This window comes from Falco rusticolus, chromosome 14 (assembly GCF_015220075.1).
Source record: "Falco rusticolus isolate bFalRus1 chromosome 14, bFalRus1.pri, whole genome shotgun sequence".
In the NCBI taxonomy this organism is placed as follows: Eukaryota; Metazoa; Chordata; class Aves; order Falconiformes; family Falconidae; genus Falco; species Falco rusticolus.
The window spans coordinates 3143855-3169782 of NC_051200.1; the positions used below are offsets into that span (position 1 = coordinate 3143855).

At 38.8% G+C, this 25928-nt stretch overlaps 1 protein-coding gene across 2 annotated transcripts in view; it reads right to left on the reverse strand.

Moving 5' to 3' along the window:
- Positions 1 to 3633: 3633 nt before the first annotated feature.
- ABCB7 (ATP binding cassette subfamily B member 7) overlaps positions 3634 to 25928 on the reverse strand; it is a 42184-nt gene continuing 19889 nt past the window's right edge. Inside the window, exons 5-16 of one of the 2 annotated variants that reach the window (XM_037408051.1) lie at positions 21424 to 21556; positions 20717 to 20985; positions 19415 to 19503; positions 19244 to 19331; positions 17984 to 18158; positions 16388 to 16545; positions 15655 to 15818; positions 15358 to 15487; positions 14632 to 14803; positions 9188 to 9291; positions 7476 to 7583; positions 3634 to 4703 (exon numbers count right to left, since the gene is read on the reverse strand). In XM_037408051.1, coding sequence (XP_037263948.1) covers positions 4485 to 4703; positions 7476 to 7583; positions 9188 to 9291; positions 14632 to 14803; positions 15358 to 15487; positions 15655 to 15818; positions 16388 to 16545; positions 17984 to 18158; positions 19244 to 19331; positions 19415 to 19503; positions 20717 to 20985; positions 21424 to 21556 — 1809 coding nt within the window. In that variant the 3' untranslated portion in view covers positions 3634 to 4484. Of the gene's footprint in view, positions 4704 to 7475; positions 7584 to 9187; positions 9292 to 12467; positions 12646 to 14631; positions 14804 to 15357; positions 15488 to 15654; positions 15819 to 16387; positions 16546 to 17983; positions 18159 to 19243; positions 19332 to 19414; positions 19504 to 20716; positions 20986 to 21423; positions 21557 to 25928 lie in introns of those variants that run through there. The other variant, XM_037408052.1, reaches the window with a different exon arrangement.

Consider the following 25928-nt stretch of genomic DNA (forward strand, 5'->3'; position numbering starts at 1 on the left):
TGCCAGTAGCAATTACGAATATCCATTTGTGAAAAGCAAAACCACCCCCCCACCAACCACTAATTAAGTTTTCTAACTTGCAGGCTAGAATAGCCAAAATTTTGCATCTCGTGTCATTGTACCCTGTGCCTAGTAGGTTTTTACATGGGGATTATAATTAAATTCTGTAAGTTTATAGTTAATAGATGACTATGCACTGCAAGAAGAGCCCCTTTCTAACATCTTTTTCCCACAAACACATTTCCTTTAAAAACAGAGAATGAAAGGGGAAAAAAATTAAACGGCCTTTTCTACTCCAAAATTGCAGACAAAAAGATTTTATAATGGTAGTAAATGACTTTAATTTTGAAAAAGAACCAACTGAAAGTCCGGCATATGAAAAGCTGCTCTTTAGAAAAGTGATGTTCCAGATTACAGAAAAGCAGAATTACCAAGACCCACAGAGGCTCTGAAAGAGCTCCAAAATAAATTCCTTTTCCTCTAAGAAACTGTAAAGCTTTTTAAAGAGACGCCATATATATTGTCAGTGCACTACAGGGAGACTCGCCAAAGCCATGCCTCTCCCATTCAGCACTTTAAATATTTGCTTCAAACGGTGACACTTCAGAGTCAGAGCATATGAATAAAAATTAGAAAGAAAAATATTTAAAAAAAATAATCAAAGCGTGCCCAAGTTTTACTTTCTGGCAGACAACAGAATCACCAATTATTGCTACTGCTTCTCCGAGATGCCCACCCACAAGCAGAACGTAATGTTCAGCATTTTGTTCTTGCCTCCGACGGAGCTGTGTGCCGCTGTGGCAGCCGGGGAACCTGCTCGCCTGCAACTCCTCAGCCATGCAACTATGCTTTCTGCTTTTATAGGAAGTTTTTCCCATTTTATTTGGGAAGGTAACGAGGGGAGAAAAACCTCTTTGCTCTCATTAGTACAGATGCCGCCTCTTTTTTTTTTTTTTTTTTCTTGTCTGCATTTCTTGTGTGTAGCTGCTGAATTTACGATGGTGAAGTGTACTTTTGTAACCTGCCTCGGAAGCAGACAGGCAAGCATACAGAGAATTCCTTCAAATGAAGCCACAAACAAGTCAGGGATGCTGATCTAGCAACTCCATGGCACAGCATGTTCTCAGCCGTCCCCAGAAACCCACGGCAATTCTTTAAACCAAGTATTCTATGACCGGCTCCCTTAGGAGGAAATGCCCTTGCTCATTCCGTGTCCTTAAGGTCGGACACAGCTCAGCACCCTGACTGGCACCTACCCCCACGGCGGGGTCCTAACGGCTTTACACCTATAGCAAACCCTGGATGGATTTAAACAAATGTCGATCAATTCTGGTATTTACCATCTGAAAACAGCCCTCATTCCAAACCCGTAAGGCTCAGCTCTTGGAGTACTTGCAAAGCCCATCCCCAGTGACAATACACATCAGCATTCATCTGAAAACTTTCCTTCCAAAATGCAATCAAGTTTGGCATTAAAATTTGGTTTCAGCCATTTAAAAGCTAACGCTAGCTCCTGCGCTCTCTTAGACGCTTCTGAGGATGTCTAAGCCCTACAAATGGGACTGTTCATTGAGGAAAAACGCCAGCACTCTTTTCCTCCATCTTTCAGATGACCAGTGACATTTCTAACACTTGTACCAAAGGGAAAAAAAAAATCTTCAGGATTGAAATATTACTATTTACAGCCTTCACACATTATCTGCTGGGTGCAATGGTAGACAAATTATTTCATTCCAATCACCAGCTCCTGTAGGGTGGGGAGGGATGACACATTGTTTGGTTTTTTTATTAGCCACGATACAGCAAAGGGAGATGCCTCATAAAAAGATTTTTTTAATAAACCTTTTCTAACTGTTGCAGCTCAGAGATAACTGCACCTTTATAGTCAACCTTACTGCTGTCAGAAACTAAAAAAGGAGACAATTAGTGAAAATAAAAGGAAGATTGTAAGCTAGTATTCTGAACTGCCACTACATTAACAAAGCTTCACTTTGCTTCTGCGCTGCAAGGATGAAAATAAAAGTCCTTGCATTCGAAATACTTTTAAAATAATTTTTAACTGGAGATTGATGCCAGGTTGGTTTTTTTCACCCATCATTTTAATAGAGAGAAAATGAGCAAGTAGCCGAGAATACAGCAAAGGTTCACTCCCTTTAAGTTACCGTTCCTATATTTAGCTGCAGGGGAAGGTATAACACAAATAAACAAACACTACTTGCAACTAAATTTCCAGAAGCACCAAATCCAGTACTTCACTAGTGCCCACACTGAGAAAACTTGCATCTGATTTATAAACGTAATTACATCAGTGTAATTATACTGGTGTAATTCCCCAGGAAAAAAGTTATTTTTCAATATCCAAGAGAAGAAATTTTATTTTTAAATTCAACATGAAGAATTTTCCAAAGTAACTAGTGATAAATAGATAATGGTAAATTTCTCTGAAGAGGCCTAAAAATACAACCCTGCAGTGGCGGGCTGACCTTGGCTGTGTGCCCGGCGCCCACCCAGCCGCTCCATCACTGCTGGGCAGCGGAGGAAATGTAACGAACAGCTCCTGGGTGGAGATAAGGGCAGGGAGAGCAGCACCAGTTACTGTCAGGGCAAAACAGACTAGATACAGGGAAATTAATTTAATTGATTGCCAGTTAGAAGTCAGAGTAAGGTAATGAGAAATAAGACCAAATCTTAAATGTGTTGCCCCACTTGTTCCTTCTTCCCAGGCTCAACTTCACTCCCGGTTTCCCTCCCTCCTCCCCCCAGCAGTGCAGGGGCTGGGGAATGGGGCTGGGGTCCGTCCATCACACGCTGGCTCTGCCGCTGCTTCCTCCTCACAGCCTGCCCTGCCCCAGCCGGGGTCCCCCCACGGCAGACAGCCCCCCACGAACTGCCCCGACCCGATTCCTTCCCAGGGGCCGCAGGTCTCCCCACACTGGGTCCCCCCACGGGCGCAGCCCCCCAGGCCCAGCCGGCACCAGGGGGTCCCCGTGGGGTCCCCAGCCCGGCCCCAGCCCTGCCCCCCCCCCTCCTGCCAGGAGCTGCCCCAGCGCCGCTGCCCGCGGGTCACAGCCCCCTGCGGGCACCCCCTGCCCCGGGGGGGCTCCCGGGCTGCGGGGGGCGGGGGGGGGGGGCTGCTCCCCCGGGGGCTGGGGGCACAGCCTGCCCCGCCGGGGCTGCCCACGGGCTGTGGGGGGTCTCTGCTCCGTGCCTGGAGCCCCCCTGCCCTGCCCCGCCCCGGGTGCTGCAGCGCTGCTGCTCTCGCATGGCCTCGCTCCTCTCCGCCGCTGTTGCGCAGGGGGTTCCCCCCTTCTTTAAGATGTTCCCCCAGAGGCTCCCACCGTCGCTGATGGGCTCGGCCTCGGCCAGCGGCGGGGCCATCGCAGAGCCGGCCGGCGTGGGCTCTGTCGGACATGGGGGAAGCTTCTGGCTGCTTCCCCCATTCTCACAGAAGCCCCCCCCTCCCCCGCCACTACCAAAACCTTGTCACACAAACCCAATACACCTGCTGCACTGCCCTGCAAAGACTGAGGTTTCTTGACACTGAAGAAATTTTAACTACTGAAATGAGGAGATTATTATAGCAACATTTTCAGCATTATGCAGGTCATTTTCTCATGCATTAATGACATAATAGAAATTTATGGAAGTCTTTATTGAATCTTAATTGCTCCCTAAGACCATGACTGAAACAGAAAAAATGACTGCATTCTGCTTTGACTACTGCAGCAGATGTTGGGGACACAGAATCCTGAACTCTATAGAGTTTTTCATTTAAGGGAAACTTCCAATTCTTCGTATTTACATACAACATTTCGTATGTCTTCTGTGAAGTCACACTATTTTGCCAATTCCAGATTTTTGCCAGCTCTTAAAAATGCTGTTAGTTTTCTTTTAGAATAATACCAATACACTTCCTGATAGTCCAGTATGAAAGGTGTTTGTGAAGGGTGAGATGGATAATCCCAATATTTAGTTTGCTACTCCAAGCCTCTAATATTTTGCAGAGGCTTTTCTTATTCTTTGCAAGGAAGAACACTTTAAATCAGAACACCACTGAAGAAATTAAATTGCATCTTCCTCACTAGCAAATGAGTTTAAATTAGCCCAATTACAATTAAAACATGACATATTTATCAACCATTATGAGACATATTGTAAATCCAGGACAAATCTGTTTACAATTCAATAATCCACCTCAAGCAACTACCCAAAGAATTTACCAATGCCTAAAAAGTGCCGTAAGTTACACTCTTAAAGTTTCTGAAAAAGCTCAGCTCTTGCAGGTACCATTGAATATCAGAGATATCTAAAGATGTAAAAATAGAACTCCTTTGGTTGAAATTATGTCCCTCTGAGAAACTGTAAAACCCTAAAACTGAAAAACCCAGGAAAGTTTTTGAACATTGACTTAAAACCAAGAGCTGCACCTCATTGTAATCTTGTGCATTTTTACCCTATTATACAAGATGAATCCAGGCTCATACTTAGCATGAACAGTTTCCACAGCCTTTCACACTATTGATAATTTCTTCTTCTAGTTTCTTTCTTTCCTCCTCTTTGGACATCCGATTATTTTTCTCTTCCCAGTGTGGATCGTTATGACTATTTAGCACTTTGCTGCTCTGTGTATGCCACATTTCATAATAGAGATTGTTAGGACTTGCCAGGAGGTCTGCGTGTCTACCGCGCTCCACAACTTTGCCCTGTAAAAGAAGGGGAGTAAGTCAGTAATGGGTATCACTAGATTTTAGGGATATAAATGCTGCCAAGATATGGGGCACAGTTTTACAGAATAGATCACAGCAGTTATTAATGAGAAGGAGCTTGGGACGCCAATGAAAGGTTGCATGTGTGCTGCGCACTGAATTGCTGCCACGATGCAAGAACAAGGAGCTGGGTTTTTCCTCGAGCTTACGTAAATGGGAACACGGATGCCTTTTGTCCACGTGCACAAAACTTAAAGCCCACAAACATGCATGAACTGGAAGAGCTATTTAAAGTAAACACAGGCCTCTGTATGAGCAGCAAGGTGTTAAACTACTACTGCAAAAGTCACATGAGTGTACCAAAACTAACACGTATTTGTCTTTGCTTGGTAACACACACACAGAAAAGTAAAGGCATAAAGAGAGGGACTTGTGCTAGATAAGCAAACACGTTTAAAATCAAATCCTAAAAACAATTAGGGTAAATTGTGCTTTTAGATGAGTACTCAGTAACTTGTGTCACTGCAATTGCCGTCATGAAAATCGAGTGAGCAGTTCAGTTCATCTGTGCTATTCTCAAGAGCAAAGATGATTTATTGACTATCATTGTGGAAACGGGAAGGAAGAGTTGGAGAGGAGAACTCAAATCCTACCGACAGTGAAACAACACTATTCTTCAAAAAAACAGACTCATCTTTCTACTTTGAAATACACATTTACATTCGCTGATTTAAAATCAAAATAATGTATTCATTCTCCAGCTATTCTTTCCTTTGGGAAAAGACAGCATTGTACGGATGACTACATGGATTTTGTATTAGTTCTAAATTCTGATCTACAATTAAATCTACCTCCTTGTGACAGCTGCTGATGAACATGCTGGGAAAAAAATTGGGTCTTGTCACTTCTATTACTAGTCATGCTGGTGGAATCTGAACACACACTTGACCAACGTAACTGCAGAATTTACTTAAAAACTTTAAGTGGTTAATTTAGCGAGTTCACTGTTATAAAGACTGTGCTTTTGAATTACAGCCTTTTTTTTATTAACTCTCACACGATCGTCAAAAACTTAACTTCTCTGTTCAGCTTCACAGCATTAGGATCAATATCATCAATACAGTGTTTGCTTACTCACTCAGGAATTATTCTGACGTTACCCAGGCAAAGGTGCTGAAATTGCAATGCCCTATTTCCATTGCTAAGCAAACCCAGTCACAATCACCTTGTCTCATCTCCACTACCAGCCTTATTTATCTGGTTGCTAACACAGCGCTCATCAATCAAACTGGGATGACAAGAGGCAACTTTTTGCTGAGCAAACATCAATGATGCCTCACGAAGCAGTCGGGCACTAAAAGTGATGCACCACACTGCCTCACTCATTCACAATCTTTATTACACTAACATCATTCATGTAAGTGAGCACCCTAGCTGTTTTGCAGTTTTAGGTTGTGCTTTTATTTTTAATTTAACAGCTACAGTGTAACACAAAACACACTCTTAGTAAGCTGTGAAAACTTGCATCAGAAACAAAAAGTCGCAGATTGCCTTGTAACATGTTAAAAAACATTTGCAAGATGTTTTAATGTGCAGTTACATAAAGGATACACCTTAGGAAATGATTTTTCAAGGAAAAGATGAAAAAACAAGCAGATCAAAACCAAATAAAAATGCCACAGAGCAGCATGAGTGATTTATTCCACTACTTCATTTTGAAATTCATGTGAAGCTGAGATTTGTATAGCACAGACAGTCATGAACATCACCCTAAGATTTTGTTCTAATTCCCCATGAAATCATTTAATGTACTGTAGGAGTAATTTATTTTCTTTTAGAGATGCATATTTTAGTCACTAAATACACCTATGATCACAAGCATATAAATAGCAACTGAAAAAAAATGAATGCAGAGATAAATTTAACATCTATTATCAGCAGATTATAGCACTACATTTCCAGCATCATTGGTTAAAAGAGTAACTACAAAGTTTAATAAGGACATTTGTTTATTTTGTATCTCTAGCCAGATACGTGTAATAGAGAAGAAAATGGACTTAGGACAGACTGAATGTGAGATAAACAGCTGAGTAGTGGTATTAGTAAATTAAATGCTGAAACTTTCTTTCTTTTTCTTCCCCCCACCCCCCCCAACCCCCTTACAAGAGAAGCATACAGAAAAGGAATCACACTCTTCCACAGGTACAATAGAGAATGGTGTTCAGATTTATTATATAACGAGACTGAACAATCCTACAACAGTTTTATCTGCATGGAAACAGAACATGCTGTCCTCTCTCTTTCCATTGAAAGAAAAAAACCCCAGTGAATGTATGTGAAAAAAATAGACATTCACTGAGTAATGGTAATGAAGCATAAATTAGGGGAACACGTTAGGAAACCTAACCTGACAGAAGCACATAATAAATTAAATTAAAAACATGCAACATTAAGCCAGTCCCAGAGCATCAAGTGAAATTTGCAATAATACATATAAAGAACATGCAATTAAATAAACTATGCAAATGAGGTAAAAATACAACATACAAGAGAGTCACACATGCAAGTTTCTGCAGCTGATAAACTGTTAGTTGCAATAAGAAATATATAAAAAGCAAAGCTTGGGCCAGAATTTTCTAACAAGGCTCATTTCCAAAGAAAGAACTTTCAGTAGTTCGGTGGGAGGATATTTCAAAATGGACGCACAGACTCTCTAAAACAAACGCTGACATTATGTGAAAATTACACATCACAGGGTGATCATCTCACCTGATCCAGCACAATAATTTCATCCGCATCAACTACTGTTGACAACCTGTGAGCAATGAAAACTGATGTTCGGTGTTTCACCATGTCCTTCATGGCACTGAGAATATTCTGCAAAATTAAAACAGAGACAAACTCTTGCACACTCCTAGGTGGTACAAAGAGAAATAAAATGCTGTCTGGAAATATGCAATTTACTGTAAGTTTTGAGAAGCATCTCCAGTACTGCTATAGCATCACAATAAGAAAGAGCTACGAGTACCTACAGAAGAAACAGAAGAATCCCAAGCATGAAATACCTGTGCCTCTGATAAAGTCCTCAAACTACAAGAAAAAGCTTGCATTCACAGAAAAATGCAGATAACCCAAGGGACAAAGGAAGAGAAGTATTACTTGATTTCAGGAAAAAGTTCCCCATGCAGCCATGCTACAAAAGCAACATAAAGAGCAATAAAGGCATGTGAAAACAATAAATCGTCACAATAACACTACTTTGCAATCAATGAAAGTTAAAGAAAAAATCCTCCTCAACATCATGCCAACGTGGAACATAAAGCAATCCTGGGAATTATCTATCCACCGTTTCCTTTGTGAGTACTCTTCCACCTTCCCAAACTGCATTCAGATGCAAGCAGCACTAACTGGAAATTTATGTTCTCACTGCGATTATTTTCCTTGAAAACCACTTGCCTTTGTCAGAAAACATTTCTATTACCGCACATACTTTTGTGGAAAGGACTCATTTTCATTTGCTGTCTTTAAAGTGCAGTTCTGCTGAAACTGTCAGCTTTCCTTATGATTATAAATACATATAAATACTTATGATAATAAACACAGCAAAACAAAAGAGAAAAAATCCAAGTAGTGTCCTGTAGAACTGTGTGTGTTATGAACATTTCTGGTCTAATGGGGAAACTGTACTATATTTAAATGCTGTACTATATAGATGTACAGTTTGTACTCTGATTTCTTTGTATCTGGAAAATGAAAGTAATTTAGTGATTACAGGTCAATAAATTTGCTCAATAATCTGCATAAGTGAACATAAACATAGCTCGAGCTCTAGTTTTTCATGACATTAGTTTGTGAAATTACTGCTGGTGCTGAGAGTTTTGTGTTTAAGCACAGACGTAGTTATGAAGCCTGATGCAGTGACTGTGGTAGTGTCATGACATCTATGTCACAACGCTCTGATGTTTCACAGCCCTTCCTGTGAAATGAATACAAATTAATACCAGCGCTGCAGGTTACACCTACCTGATTTGCATCTCAGAAAGATGCTGCACAATAAACAAGAGGTTTTCTGTTCTGCGTTATGTCACAATTATTTATAAGACATCTTTAAGGAATGCTAGATGTCACCTAAACACCTTTTAAAGTGGATTGGAAAGCTTCACACTTCATGGCCGCATGAGGTATTTGCAACAGTTTCAAGAGATGAATGTTTAATGGTGAATGGGACCTCCAGAGTGTAAAACAGAAAATATGCCCAGAGACAGAGTTGATATTCTTAACTATGTCTCGAGGCAGACAGACTCACTAGCTCTGCTCTGGCCTTTAGAAAAAGGGCTTAGACATAGAATCTCTTAATAATAATAATACCAGGAAAACCCATGATAGCTCAGAATTCTTTCCGAGAGGAAAAGAACAAGGAAAAAACATCAGAATCAAATCATTACACCACTTAAGTTTTATATTTTGTTATCCCAATTTACCTCTTCTGTAATTGAATCTAAAGATGACGTGGCTTCATCATAAAGAAAAATAAGTGGCTCCTTTAACATTGCTCTAGCAATTGCGACTCTTTGCTTTTCTCCTCCTGAATGGGGGGGGGGTGGGGGAAGGGGGAGGAAAAAAAAAAAGATTATATTACAATCATGATATTCTAAATTAAACAGCAGACGTAACTGTTTTGGGGGTTGTGGGGCTTTGGTTGGTTGGTTTTGTTTTGTTTTTTTAAATACACATCATGGTTGCTACTGATAAAGGTCTGTACATGTTATATAAAAAAATCACACAGGTTCCTGCTCCCTGGTAAATCTAAAGCAATTCAAGATTATCTTTTTAGAAAAGGACAGAGAACTATTTTGTATATGCTGCAAGGCAAGAGCCTCCTACAGGTAAGTAATGATGATGTATGGTAACTCACTCTGTACTCCAGGGAGCATGAGCTCATTTACCTGCTCTAAGCTATGCCCTGTACAGTAACTTTGCATACAGACATCCTGCTTTCTCCCACAAATAAACAATGCTCTGTCCACGCCTGCTGTATTTGATTTCATGCACCTTGTGCACACATTTCTTCTTTCAGTCCCTCCTTGAAATTCATCTAATTTTCCATTTTGTAATGGCCCAGACTTAAAAGTATCCGTACCCAAAAGAGCCTTAACCAGCAAATTTCAGTAAAGATCACAATTAATATGGTACTGAATACCACCTTCATTATGCAAGCTACTGTATGTTGGTTTCTGATGTAACCAAGTTTCAGACTAGTTTCTTCCCTTCACAATTCTTATAGCCAACATCTACTCAAGAATAACTTTGGTCAACATTTACAGACAGGAAAACAGGTGCATTTGACAACTTAAAATCTGCTAAACATTTGGTATGCAATGCAAACATTTCACATTTGTGCACTTGCCCTCCTTTGTTTTATTCAAGGCTTCAAAACATTCCATTTAATATAATTATATTCTTGTTAATGTTCCATTCCTATCAGGAGAGAACATGCTTTAATAAACCATTTAAAAGGCTGATAATAATGCTGCAGTTTAAAATTTAAACTGTCTTTGGCAGAACTCAGTAGCAATTAGAATTGTACAATTTACTCAGTCTATTTTAATGCACTCTCCCTCTCTCTCCTGTAAAGCATGTTCAAAACTCACAGCTTGACAATATCCATGTTTGAAAGACATACTACAATAACAACATCCAAGGTCTTTCCTTACATTTGTAGCATATTGACTTGTTTCATGCTCTTCCCCATTCACATTCAGAGCAGCAGCATGTTAACTGTTTCATTCACAAAGTCAGAGGCTCGGGCTGTTACAGCTCTGCTTACTACACATCGACACTGAAATGGATTCCACTTGATAAAGCCAACACAACTTGGTTTTCATTATTTACTCGTGATGAATCAGTCTCCAAGACCAGTAAGAACTGCACTAAATGCTTACTTCACCATTTCAATTCTCCCACCACACAAGGGGAGAGAAACTCAGGTAGCGAGGCTTGTTATCCATGCTACCGTACTGTCACTACGGAGTCTTCTGTGTATTAAGGTTCTTGCCAATTATTAAAAAAAAAAAAAAATCCACCAATTTTAAAGTATCAAGACAGCACTTCTAACATACCGTTTTCTAATGTCAGTCCTCAAAGTAGTAAACTGTTAATTTACTAGAAGAAAGGAATCCATAACATAGCAAATTTTTGCATACAGGCAGAATCCAATTTACTTTTTCTTTTTTAAACTAGTAATTTGTTGCAATCAGATTTAACTGTTCACAGAACCAGGCTCCCAAATTAAGACTGCAGCCTTTACTGGCCCCACACATTACTACCACATTTCACACATCTGGGACCCGTATTAAGTTGTCATTGTGCCTTTCACTGAGACACCCACCACATCAGTGGTCCTGAAAACCTTGTTTTTCCACCACGCACATATAACGAGTGGATTTCAAAGAGGACCACTTAAATGCATAGAGTTTTCGCTCCCCCTATTTCTCCCACAAAATATTATTTGAAAAAGACAAAACAAGTCAGGACTTTGTTTCTTCTCAGACATGAACTTATTCAAACAAGATATTAAACAGATTCAGAAATTAATCTAGTATACACCTTTCAAACAATTTAGGGAGCCATACTACTATTTAGAAAACTACAGAGATTCAAAGTAACAGATGCCTTGTTTTTACAGAGCTACTGAAGTAACTCAAAAGACACGCATTTGACATCTCCAATCCATTAAACAACTAAACCATTTCTGGCCATTACAACTCTCATTACCAATGAAAATATTGATCTAACAAAAGCACACGGGATGCAGCGGACACATTAGCTCCACATTCCAACCTAAACCCACAAACTGGCACTGGCAAGCAAAAGCACACAGCATCTAGCTCCCCAACAGCCGAGCACACAACTGCATGTAAGATCAACTCAATGCGCAATCCCAGGAAGCCCAAGATGAGCAGACATTTCTGAGAGCATTAGCCCAAGACTCCTGTACCCTGATTGCAAACATTACTGAAGCTTGTTTATTACTGTTCTTTGCCGATACTCATCCAATTTGTTGAAAAGAAGAACTTTAAATACAAACAAGACGGGAAAAAGACACACTTCCCTTTGCTTTCTAAACACCACTTCTGTCAAACATGGTTAGATGGGTGCTTATGACCATCACAGTGGTAGCACAAAATAAAGGATGGAATAAAGGTATAACCCATTTTCAGAAAGGCTCCATTAAAGGAGTCTCGAGGTCTGAAGGAAACTCCAACATGCCTGCACACACTTTTCCAGATTTAGAATGGGACGTGGACTCGTAGAATCATTTAGGTTGGAAAAGACCTTTAAGATCATCAAGTCCAACTGTTAACCCAGCACTGCCAAGGGCACCACTAAACCACATCCCTCATTTTCAATACTTCCAGGGATGGTGACTCCACCACTTCCCTGGGCAGCCTGTTCCAGTGCTTGACAACCCTTTTGGTGAAGAAATTTTTCCTAAAATCTAATCTAAACTTCAACATAAGGCTAAGGCTTTGAGCAACCTGATCTTGTGAAAGACGCCCCTGTTCACAGCATGGGGTTGGTCTAGATGATATTTAGAAGGTTCCTTCCAACCCAAACCATTCTATGCTTCTATAAACGCCAAGACATTTCAAACCTATTGTTAGTCAAACCCTCTTCCTAGAAATTACTAGTTTGGGGAGACAGGCAGCACAAGAGAAATCTTTATTCATTATCATGGTTCTCTACAGTTCTGCCAGTACCTATTTTATATCTTCTATCACTCACCCAGATTTGTGCTTCACATATTTTATTTCTCTTCCAATTTTTCTGTATTGCCCTTTTGCAAACGTGTACGCTTTCTCCTGCACATACATTCTGGATACAGAATGTAACCTCTGATCCTCTGTTTCAAAGAGACCAGGACTCCTGACTTCAGCAGCTGCATAGTAAGAAACACCACGTTAGCTTGCTGTCTTTGCAACAGGCAGCAGCTCTGCCCGACCACACTTCTGTGCTCCTGCCTCTGGACCCCCCACAGCCCCCAATGAGTCACACATCTCGGTACCTTTCGCCAGCACCCTCAGAACCCTGAAGTTTCCAAACTCGCCGAGGTAAGTCTCTCTCCCCAGTAGGGCCATACCTCCTACCCAACAGAGCAGAGCTGTCTGCCCTCTACCACTCCACATGCAAATGGAAACAGCTGACCTGCTCTTTGGTCTACCCAAAAATGTGTCTTGTACGCTGTGTCAGAGGGGAAGACAATTAAGCTCTGCCACACGGTAAGGCCCAGTATTCAGGAGAAGTTGTTTAGAAGACACATCCTACATGTCACCACAGTGATATGGCCTCTCCTCAGGCAGAGCGGTAGCTGTGTATGTACTGCAGTTCAGCATTACGCCGTCTACTTTGTCAAAACCCTTTCAAACATTTTAAATGACCTCACACTTACCTAAACACCTTAAGATTGTATCAGGAAAAGATACCAAACCAATATGAAAAACTGTGCCCCACCACTGCTCATATGGGCTAGCAATTTTAAGCAAAACTATATAGTGTTTTGCTTTTTTAAAACAAGACAATAGGAGATTGTTTTAACGAACTTTGGAAATGCAACTTCTGCTTCTCATCGTATCCACCAAGGAGGGGAACCAAACCCATCAGTGAATTAAATGGGGAAAACCTCATGGAATAACTATCTCATTTTATCTTGCATCAAATACCTATTAAAAAATTAAGAGCTATAAGAAGATAAAGACTTACTTAAACTGTATATAAAATAACCTAGTAATAAGAATCATACACCCTTCAACCAAAACAATGATTTCATTTTTGTTTCATTCAACAGACATTTATTAAGTCTTACATTTATGTGACGGACATCAGTATTAGTTTTGTCTCAAAGCAACTTCAACCTAAGGGATTTGAGATTGAAAGCATTCCAGTGGAATCTAGCTACTACCAAAAAAGTTATACTTAAAACCTGTATTTTTAAAATCCTATGTCCCCCCAAAAACCAGAAAAAGGATATGGGATATGATTTACATTCTCATCTTACATTATAACTTCACCTCAGGAAGAATGTTTGCTTTCAAACATCCTCCCTAGGAACAAGTGTTTGTAATTTTAGTATTACAGACAGCTGTAGAGAAGGAGTAAAGTGATTTTTTGTAAGAGTGGCCCGAAAGGCTAGCATGACTAGCAAAGCCTGGCTAATGCCATGGTATGATCTTTCTAGTATAGAACAGTTATGCTATTTTAAAAAGTGCATACTCAAATACAAAGGGACTTTGAGAACCTAAACTCATGCTTTTTTTTGTTTCAGTACCAAGGTTGTATGATTTAAATCTGTAGCTTGCAGATACGCAGACACCATTTTCACATTGTTTCTTACACAATTAACGGCTAAGAAACATGTAAGATTTGAACACCCTTTCACTACAAACAGGGTCCAAAATGACTATACTACAACATACGCTGCCTTACTCACTATCAAAAGCAAAACCAAAACACAACCTAACTTTTGGCTCTTTGAAATTTAGATTTAAGAACACAAATTTGGAAGGTCTATGCATATATATATATAAGCCTATCACATCCTACATGCAAAGCACACATACATGAAGTTCCCAATCCTATTCACACACATCACACTACCCAAATAGATTACGAGAAAGATCATTTTCATTTAGATGCACCTACATGCTTACCTATCAACTCATTTAACACTATCCCCTGAAAATACATTCCTTTAAATAACTTGCAGACTACAGTTGCCATAAACTACAGATCTTTGTATTAAAATTTAGCCTTACAATTATGTTATACTGCAAATAAGCTAAAAGCAAGTCTGACTGAGGAATAAACTATGCACTGAACTTTGAGGTAGCAAAAGGGATACAAAAAACTTGTGTGCTTAAGATCCTACCTGAGAGCTTGAGTCCTCGTTCACCAACCTGAGTGTTGTAACCATTTGGCATTCGAAGAATAGCATCGTGGATTCCTGCCAACTTTGCTACTGCATACACCTCTTCTGGCGTTGCACCGGTATTGCCATAGAGCAGATTGTAATAGATGGTATTATGGAATAGAACAGCATCCTACGTTTACAGAAAGAATATTTTAAACAAGAATCCACGAACAATAGTTTAAAAACTGTCACTGTCCCCAGTCCATGAAAGAAATGAATACAGAATAGCTTATATTCTTCTACAAAGCCTGAAGGTGAAAGTATTTGGGGAAATTTCTTTTCCCAAAAATGGGATTAATACATTTTGTGTCCTAAATATGTGTCACACATACTTTTACCATTTTGCTAACTCATTACGGGTGGCAATCGACTATAAAGCTAAATCACTTAAAGCTGGAGGCAGTTTCTCATGAAGAGGCTTAAACACTTTTCAGAAATTGGATCTATATGATGATGCACATAAAAATATTTCCCAGGGAAGAAAAAAACAAAAAGAAAGAAAAAAAGGCAGCAGCATGGCAACTTTCAAAGGAGCTACACAATAACACTGCATTAGGATTGGCCTTCATTGAACCACAGTGTCAATACTGCTGCATTAGGATTGGCCTTCATTGAACCACAGTGTTAGAATACTGAGAATTACTATTAGGATGGACTATTTGGGGGGAATGAAACACTGTATACCTGAGGTACAACTCCTATTGCCTTTCTCAGACTTTCCAAACTGACGTCTTGTATGTTCTGTCCAGCAACATAAATGTTTCCTTTCTGAGGTTCATAGAAACGAAATAATAATCTCACAATTGTGCTTTTCCTGAAATTGAAAAGAATTGAAGGTAATGTTACATCGCTGGTCTGCTATTTACAATCGCTAAAACAGAACTGATGTCACAAACAATAATAATAAAAAGCAAAACACAAGAACACACATTTAAGAAACAAAATTCTACATCGATTGGTGTATTTAGTCCATTTACCCACCCTGACCCACTACCTCCTACAATGGCCACTTTCTTTCCTGCAGGGACTTCAAAAGACACTCCAGCAAGGACTTTCTGCCCCTCAAGGTATTCAAAATGCACATTATCAAAGGTGATGGCAGCAGTCTGTGGTGTGATCTGCAGGGGTGGTGCCAGCTCTTTGTCCTATTAAAAGAAGAGTGCCACTTTATATGCTGCCCAGAAAGTATCTCAAGCAGTTCAACAAGCTGAACAGTCCATTTCCCAGCTCAGTAAAAGGCGAACAGACACTCCAGCTTGGATATGCTGAAAATAATTATAAACCTTCACACAAGTGAAATTGGTTTGTTCCCTCTTTTCACCAAAAAGAGGTGGTTTGTTCCTCCTTTTCCCCAAAAGAGGTTAGAACTTCTGCTGTAAACGCTGCTTCACAACTTCTTTTGCACTGATAAATTCTGCATCATTAGTTACAGATAAAAATTCAACCACAAGGCATGAATACAAAATAAAAAAAGTCTCAATACAAACACAGCTTCCACGAAGCTTTTGCTGTCACTAAAATGTTCTGCAAGAAAAAAGCAGCTGCTGTTGCACTAACTGCACTTAAAGAGGCGGCAGAACAGCATCCTTACACAACATCTCTTTCTTGAATAGAAATTAAACCTGGAAGGTAATAAACAGGCGAAATGATGGCATTGCCAGAAAACAGCCCTATTAAATACCCAGATACTTTAGGAAAATAAGCTACTACTTACTTTAATTTTGGTATCTACACTGAGAAGTGTAAACAAGGTATTCATATCTATTAGTGCTTGTCTTGTCTCTCTGTATACTGTTCCCAGGAAGTTTAGGGGAAGAGAAAGCTGGAACAGCAATCCATTCACCATTACTAGATCTCCAACAGAAAGGCTGCCTTAAGACAAAATGGATGTGAGAGAATAAGGAGACTTGAAGGGTTGTCTTGTTAGGAAGTACCAAAAGATTTTAAAAAAATAACCAAGTCAATCAAGTCTAGTTTCTTTTATCCCATTTCTAAAACCAGATGTTTAAATAGTAAACAAAATGCATTCCCAGAAGATCAGAATTTATATAGGAAGGTGCCTGAAACAAATGGCAATGTTTGTGTGGATTGCACTTAAGGACACGAAAGCACCTGGAAAATAAGACAAGCAGCATATCAAGAAATTCACAGAAAACATCATATTGTAAAGCTGTAAACTCCACAGTGAGAAACATAAAGGGGCCTAAATAAGTTAGAAGAGGAGGAGCTAATATACGAAAACAAGAATCAGGAAAGACAATCTTAAGCAAAATTACAGACAAATCCAAATGACAGAATTTGTTACGAACAAGAGAGAAGACTTTTATACTATATACAACAGAGCTGCTAAAACATAGTGAGAACCTCTGGGCAGCTTAATATCAAATACCCTGATCAAGGGAAAACTCAGGATGAACACTCTAGCTACAGGTAAGTGCCAGGTCAGTTCAGCTGAAACAGGTCCAGAAAGATGATTTAAAGATATATTTCTACCAGCCTGCTAAAAGGCTATTCTAATTTTTCTTAAGGACAGCCATAAACTGCACCTACTGACTTATTCATTCACAGTCTCACTCTTCCCTAGCCTGGCATCCCCTAAAAAGAACAGAGCAGATGCAAGACAGCCAGCATGATATAAAGGTCTACCCTTCAAACACATCTGGATGCTAATAGTGTTTAAAGCACCATTATTTTTACCCTAAAAGCACACTGCTTTAGCTGAACCCCATCCCAATACTGCATTGATCTACTGTATTTGAAACTTGTACTGTCTTCCTAAACAAGCAGGTTTTACTTTATGTAGTAAATTAGACAAAAAATTCTAACAAATTGAAATTATTCCTTTAACAGCGTGCCCTTATTAATCTATGGAAAGTAAAGGACAGTGGTAATAAAACTACTGGAGACAAAGCACACTGGTATATACACATTCGGGAAAAGTTCTGAATTTTGCCAACATGAAAAGGAAGAAGGGTAAAAAGAAAGGATCTCTGTAGAAGGTCCACAGAAGTATTTGTATTTTATGTGTCTTTCATAATCCTTCAACAGAAACTTCCTGAAGTTACATTTTCTTAGGATCATTTTCTACCTGCAAAACTTTTAATATGTTTCTAATACAATCATACTAGATACTGATATATATATATGATGGAATTAGTAATACTTCAAGAAGTAGCAATACTCAAAACTCTCAAGCAAAAACTCAAAATGAACTATCACGTCAACTCTAAGTTAATTAAAATGAACACCTTTATTATGGATGAATTAAGGTAAAAGGCAGTAATTTTTAGCTTATAAACAGAAGAGTTACCTGCAACAATGCCCTGGCTGGCAAGCACCATAATGGCCGTTAATCCAATGCTAAATATAGCACTCTGTCCAAAATTCAGGAGAGCTAAAGTAGAGGTAGTCTTCAGGGAGGCATTTTCATATATCTTCAAGAATTCGTCATACCGCTGGGCTTCATATTTTTCATTATTGAAATACTAGGATATACACAAAAATAATGAATGTGACCTCAAACATACTAGACTGCATACTTAACTCCTTATAAAATTCAGTATAAACATACTACATGCACAGATACACACAACCCCTCTTCAACACTTTTAACAACTGAAGAGAAAAGAACGTAAAAAGACTAGTGTGTGAGGACAGAAATCATGAGCTAAACCCCAGGACATTCTGCACTGGAAAGGAGATAATACAGAGACCCCTACCATACTCGTATTCTAGTAACACCAGGTGTCTGTCTTGCAGAACTTCTGCTCAATTAACGTCAAAACCAAACACCAGCTGCCACTAGATACTAAAAAGAAGGAAAAGTTACCGTCCTCTACGTACTAGAACGTCCTTGTTACTGTGATGGCAAATTCTTTTGAATCATAGATTCATGGAATGGTGTAGGTTGGAAGGGACCTTAAAGACCACCTAGTTCCAACCCCCCGCCATGGGCAGGGACACCGGCCACCAGCCCAGATAGCATGGTACTGCCCACACAACGTCTACTTCTGGGTGCTTCTTCACAAATAACTCCACTGCTTATCTTTCCAGTTCTAGCTCTCCAGTTAAAAGCAGCATAAAATAAGCACAAGCTTGGACAATTTCAAAGCTGTCCACAGGGTTTTTCCAACAGCAGCAGCTGAAGAACCAATAGACACCTTTTCTTTCATGTGAACATTGCAATGGAGTGCTACAAACAGCGGTAGGTAATGAAAACAGTACACATGGTCATTTGAGAAGACAACGTGGGGCAGGCTGACATTCAGAAGGCAATTCTGCAAACAAGAGAAGTTTCTTCAAGACTCTGAGTTTACATGCTGCAGAAACTGATGGCCAAAGGGATTCAGTCATGAAGCTTCTCACTCTTCATGAGCGAATACATTTTTCCAAGCCCTGCTAACAAGTTTCATGCTACTCCATTAGGATCATGATGTACTTGTCAAATGAATGTTTTAAAAATATGCTATTGCTCCAAATATGTAGCCCTATAAAAGATGAATCTTATGACTCACTTTCCCTAGGCTGACATAAGAAAGACAAAGAGCCTAGTAGTAAAGATTGGTCTTACCTTCACGGTCTCATAATTTAGTAGCGAGTCAATTGCAGCATTACCCGCATCATTATCTGCTTTGTTCATTTCTATTCGAAACTTAGTCCTGTAAAATGAAGGTTTTATACAGTCAAGAGTTCAGGCTGAGGCAACACTAAGCACCCTGACGAATCTGAGGGCACGCCTTACCTCCACTGTGTAACTCCTATTGTGAATGCTGCATAGGCTCCTAGTGTCCCCAGAGTTACTAAAGCAAACTCTGCACCACATTTGTAATACTAGAATATTTAAAAGAAAAGAAAGTCACAATAATTTTCAAAACTTCACTGTTACCTCAAAATTATGATAGCTTAGCCCAGGATAAGAACTCTGAAGGTCCCTCCCAACACACTCCCTACTCTGAAAAAGCTTAAAACTAAATACAGGCTTAAACTAAAAAGGAAAGCAGTAAGAAGGGTCTAGGTTATCTCCTCCAGCGTTTTTATCAAGAGCTAGTGTATAACATAATAATGGAAAGTTATTTTTGCCATTATAAAACAGAAATGTTGCTAATGTTTGTGCCGTTCCCACAAATAAGTATTTGTTTACATGCTTTTTGGGTGGATTTTGAAAGAAAGCTGAAGACTGCGGAAGAAGAAAGAAATGGCCTTGCAAAACAATTTATGAAGTATTTTCTCTACTTCAGGGTACACCAGAAGAGGAAAGCCCTAAGAAAAATTAAAGCATCATGGCAGGTTGGCTGACAGCCAGCCTGATCTGCAACTTCCAACAGTTATAAAATTTAACCCAGTATCAACAGGGGTTTTAACTCATACTGACACACTTAAATTTCATTAAGTCCTTCTAAAAAGGAGGGGAGTAAAGAAAACAAGGTTCTTGCTTTTAATTCAGTCTAAGCTACATAATGGAGATCTAGATTTTAGCATATAAATATCCCAAGATCCTGATTTCAAAGACAGTAAGTGTGATTCTTAGAAGAAAAGTTTAAAATTGAGCTTTTTCAGCTTAAAACCTGCAAGAAGGAGAAGCCTATTTTCCAAAAGATAATTTTCATCTTTAAGTTCTAGATAAGAAAAGACTAGTATTTAGAAAGAGAGCTAATAATCACTCCCTCTACCCTCAACACAACAAGACACAACATTCCTGGAGATTTATATTCTGTTTCCTCAGTATTTACCCTGATATATTTGACACTTGTATGCAGTTTACTTTTCTGATTTTATTTTTTCAACAATTCTGAAGAAAACCATTAGAAACTGTCCACATAAGTACTACCAGCTGAAGACAGGCGTTAAATGTGAAAATAATTTCAAATAAGCCAATTTAACTATTATTTGAAAATTACAGATTTTTCTCCTTTACAGTAGTTGCTTCCACAACCACCCTGCAAATTCAATTATTATTATTAATACTCAGTAGACTTTGGTAGAAGAAAATCCATGTATTATTCCCAAATAAGACAACTCCGACTCAGGAATAAACACCACTTACCAGAATTCCACTGACTAGGGCCACTTCAAACATTGTAGGTCCCAGGTTAAATACTAAAGCACTAAGAACAAAACTGATGCCTCTTGTTCCTCTATCGATGGTTTTTGACAGAGCTCCTGTTTGCCTGCTTAGATGGAAGGCCAAATCCAGGTTATGAAGGTGCAGAAAAACATTCTTTGCTATCCTTCGGATTGAATTTTGAGCTACTTTCCCAAATACTGCATTTCTAGCTTCATTAAATAACGCTGCCCCAGCTCTTGAGATACCATCTAAAAAAAAGATGAAAAAGTTTACAAAATGAAAATAGTTATATTTCCAACTTCCCTCCATGCATGAAATTAGACTCATTCTTTATATATATAGTTTTCAACATTTTTAGCTGAAAACTAATTTAAACTTAATTGGTCCAAAACTTTATGCTATTTTTCATTTATAAACCATTGCACATACATTATAGAAGTTTCTTTTGCAGCTGGTTTTAAGAATGGGTAGGATTTATAATCAAGAATCGCTGCTGTAAGCATTATTTCATTTTTTAATTGGAATACCAGAAGCAAGGTGCCAGAACATTGGAAACAGACACCAACACAGAAGCCACAATGAAACAACCAAGCAGGACACTCAGCAGCGCACAGGTCAGCGCTGCTATCCTACTCCCTTAGGGAAGAACATCAACGCTTGTCAATGGATTTGGGAATACCACTTACAGCCAATGAGAACAGCAGTTGCCAGAGTTGCCACTGTATTTGGTGCATCACTGAGGCTGAGTATGTTTCCAGATACCTGGTTGAGGCTGTCTACTGCATATTTAAACATGAAAGGAACCAATATATTCATGGCCTAAAAGCATAAGAACACCAATTAGTCCATACGCATTAAAACATCTATGTAGCATGACTACTTTTTCTGAAATTGCTCTACTGTTATATTTAGTTCTTAACCACTTAGAGCAGGTGAGATGGCTCTTGATTTCAAGCACAGTATTCACCATACTATTAAGTCTTTACTCCTGGGACTGCAGGGTTAGTTTGTCTCTCTCATGAGCTCCTTTTAAATATCAGTTTCTATCCTAAACAAATTGTACACTGCAAAGGCACTTAAAATGAGGCTGAGCACTCAGTACAGCAATGGCAAGACTAGGAAATGAATCAAGTGGCAGACACTGCATGACGCATACCCACAATGCTACTAAATTATATCGTCATTACAGGTTGTTTGTTCTTTGTGATACTGGCAATATTCAGCATGAAAAAGCACTACTAGAAAAGACCAACTCACTCCCATATTGCTAACGCCAGTTCAATAGAGATGTATTGAACTAAATATAAATATACTAAATATTTATATATAAATATACTAAAGCTCCAGTGAAGTCAAAGAAAAAAAGTTAAACCTATCCTTTGTCTCTTCTGACTGTTAATACTGCCTTAGTATTTAAATAATGCTTTCTATTTGCAACATCACTATAGACATTAACTTAGTATCAGCCTTAACCCTAGCATTCGGCACAGCAGCACAAAGGACTTTCCATACAGTCTACAAGAAACTACAAATCACTTTAACACTATGTGCTTTCAAACAGAATACCGAAGTCATACCCACAACCTAACATATAGTACGTCACTGGGTATTTTTGTAAGAACACCAAAACCTAAATGCATCTTCTCGAACAGTAGTGTCTCCATTACATGTGAAAAGCAATAAAGCCAGATATGTAGATAGACCAATTTTAGGATTTTTTATTTGCACAATTGTAGCATGAGAAAATACTGAAAATCTTACAGAAAACAAAATTCTCAAGTCTTGTGCATGTTCCATTTTTATATCACTCATTTGTACCAACAAGAAAAAAAATCTACTGTCAAACTTAACACAATTAATAGAATTCATTAATTCAAACCACTTCTAACTGAAGATTTGAAAATAAGCTACGCAAGTTTTTAGCAGTTCAATCTTATAATCGTGGCAGATGTTAAAACACTTTACAGCAAACTGACTGCTTAAAGTTGAGTGGGGGGGGGGGGGGTTGATATTCCGAAAAAAAATGGTTGGTAGAGGACAAATTATTTTACATGAGAAGAAACAAAAAGCCAAAACAGATTGACAAAGATATTTCAGCTCTCTCCACCAAATGTTTTGTATACCCGCTTAGATCTCAATTGTATTTAGGGACATCTGTTAAAGCTGAAAACCCAGTGAAAAACTGTAAATTAACTGGATAAAACTAGGTCTCAAGTGAAAAGAAGTGGTAAAGTCTTTCATAACTTCAGCCCAAATTCAGGCTGGATCACAGGCTTTTAGTAATTGCAGTAACCATTCCAGCAGCAAACACTCCCAGTGTTACAAATTACTGTAGGTAGTGGAAGACAGGTGCTCCACAAAGCGGGGAAACCAGAGTTTTGAAAATATTTCTTTTAACTGTAGGATTAAAGAAAAAGTTTTAAGTTAATTTTTTGAATCTGTTCTGTTTATTTCTTTTAAACATTGTTTAGGCAAAAGTTTTAAATGCAAATGAGGAAGGAATCCGTCTTCTCTTCCCTCCTGTCTCCCCTATGAAATATACTGAGCGGGGCAGGGGGGGGGGGAGACAACTACCAAACTGTCAATACAGTATAATACAGACACCTCCTCAGAGGAGACAGATGAGATCTGAGAGCATCGAAGTGAGATTATTACTAGTTAGTTTGTGACTGAAAAAAAGAAAACGGCTGAAAGATGAGGTCCTACTTCAAATACATTCTTCTGAAATCTGCCTAGAGCAAGCCTGAGAGCCGTTGGGCAACAGCTCCCCTTTTAATAGACAGGAATTGTGGAAGTCTCCATTAAAAAAAAAAAAGACCCCAGGTTAGCATTATCTGCAGAAAGCCAACAAATACCATCAAAGCAGCAGTATACAATAACGTCTGATAACTTCAATTATACACAGCAGACGAACAGGTTACTGCCATTACATGCTTAAACCTTAAGCATAAAGCCCCACAGAGAACTGAGAAAGCATTAACAGAGATTTTGAATCTTTACAATACTGAAATTCAAATCCCTCCCCTCCCTTCCCCAGTATAATCAAAAAAAAACCCCTACTTTTCCTTCAGAGTTACTGAAACTCAATTTTTGGGTGGCATTCTGTTCTTAATAAAGATGAATATACTACCGTGTGTGTTTCAGTGATGACCAACATGACAAAGTGTAGGTTTTCCTAGGAGAGACTACTCAGTAGAAAATAAGAGTATTGTAACGCAGGTTGTCTTGATTTGCTGCAGACTCTCACAAATCCCTCTGCAGGGATTTTACTCTTCAGTAGACTATGCTACACTACAGGTAGTTTCGAAATGGAACTACAGATGTATTTTAAAGTCCATTTAAAGAAAAGAGGGATATTCTTTAAACTGCAGTTCTCCACTTGCAATTAATTTAACCGGTAACAGCCTACAATTTTGCAGAAATGTCTTCTTTTACATCAATATAATTCTACCCAATAGAGTTTTAAATGAAATTTAAAGCCTGGTCTCAGGTTATAGTTGTTCTGACTCCTGGAGGGTAAAGCTTGAATAAGGACAAGGCAGCATGGTATTAAATTTCATTAGCAATCAAGACAGTCTGCTTGCCAGTAATTAAAAAAAAAAAAAAAAGGTTAATCTTACAAAGTTTATAGCAAGAGAGATGAGAGGCCATTATTAGAAACAGGCCTTTCCTACTCAATTTGTTAAGTCAATGAGATCACGTTCACATTAACAGAAACAAAATTTCAGCCTCCTGCATAAACTCACAGCTATCTCTTTCGCAGCCTAGATTTGCTGGCACAGAAAAAAAAGCTTTAAGCACACCTAGGCACACTTTGAAAAGCTACCATACAAAAAACTTGTCTTATGCAATGTATCTATACGGGTTTCCCTCCTTCTCCTAACACCTGAAAGCTTGATAACAATTCCCATTAAAAAGATCCTTTTTAATATGAATTTGTTAGTTTTCTATTTATAATTTTGAATTAAAAGCTTATCCTTGCCTGAATTGATTGGAAAGCAAATACAGCCCCCATGAAGTCATCCCAACTCAATTCCCCACATTTAACAGCACGTTATACTGTAATGCATCATGCTTAAATGAGTTTAAACATTTTTTTAAATGATTGCACTGTTCAAAGCTGACAATGCATCATCATCTCTATTCCCCTGTGGGACTCCACTACTTTTAAGGCAAACAGTCTTATCTTTCATTTTGCTCTTCCCAGTATTTCTTGTTTAATAAAGATGATGAATTAGTGACAGGCAGAGCCCCAACAAGATAAAACTGGCCTACAGTGAACTCTTCTTCTGTCAATAATTCAATGAGAAACGTTGACATGAAGATGACTGAATTCATCTCTGGACCAATATAAACGTACACATCAACCCCATTTGTGGAAATATAAACAGAAAACTCCATTCCTTTTGGAGGTAAGGCTGCTAAAGGAGGTACGAAACATGGTCCAAAAGAGGGAAGAAGCAACTGGCTTCACGCCTTCTTCAAATTTAATGATGACCTGAAATGTACTTTTTCCACTAAGAGAAAAAAGAATAATATCTAAAAATATCTAAAAATACTTTTCACCTGAAACTTCTCAAAAAGCTAACAGTTTCTTAAGGTTTATCGTCATTATCTAACTGCATCTAAGCCCACAAAAAGTGCTCAAAGTCATACATTCATACTTAACTGATCAGATAGATAATTATTATCTTCGCATGTGGACTAAATTTGCACTTGTGCCTTGCCTCCTTAGCCAAACAATTTCGCCTCCTTAGCCAAACAATTTCTTCTCCTGAAACTACCAGAACTAGCAGTCAGCGGAAATACAGATAGTCTGAAAAAGACTTCTCTGGCTCATGAATAACACATGCTTGCTCTGTGACCAAGAGGCCAAAAACCATTACAGGCTGACAGAGGTGACAAGCAATTTTGACATATTCGTATGTTTAATCCAGCTTCTCAGAAACCCGAGCACTTTTTCTTCTTGCGCCACAGAAGAAAAAAGGAAGAAACCAAAAACTAAAGAAGCCTTTTACTATATGTACCCTGGTAGAAAAGACAAAAAAATAGGAGAGGGAATGTGGAAAAAGAAAAAAAACAAATATGTAGAACCTGAGCAGGCTAATCTGTGTGTCTGAAAACACAGATAATGCCTTGCGTACTCCTCTCACCTGTCTTCCTGTTGCATCTTTCAGATCGCACACGTCTA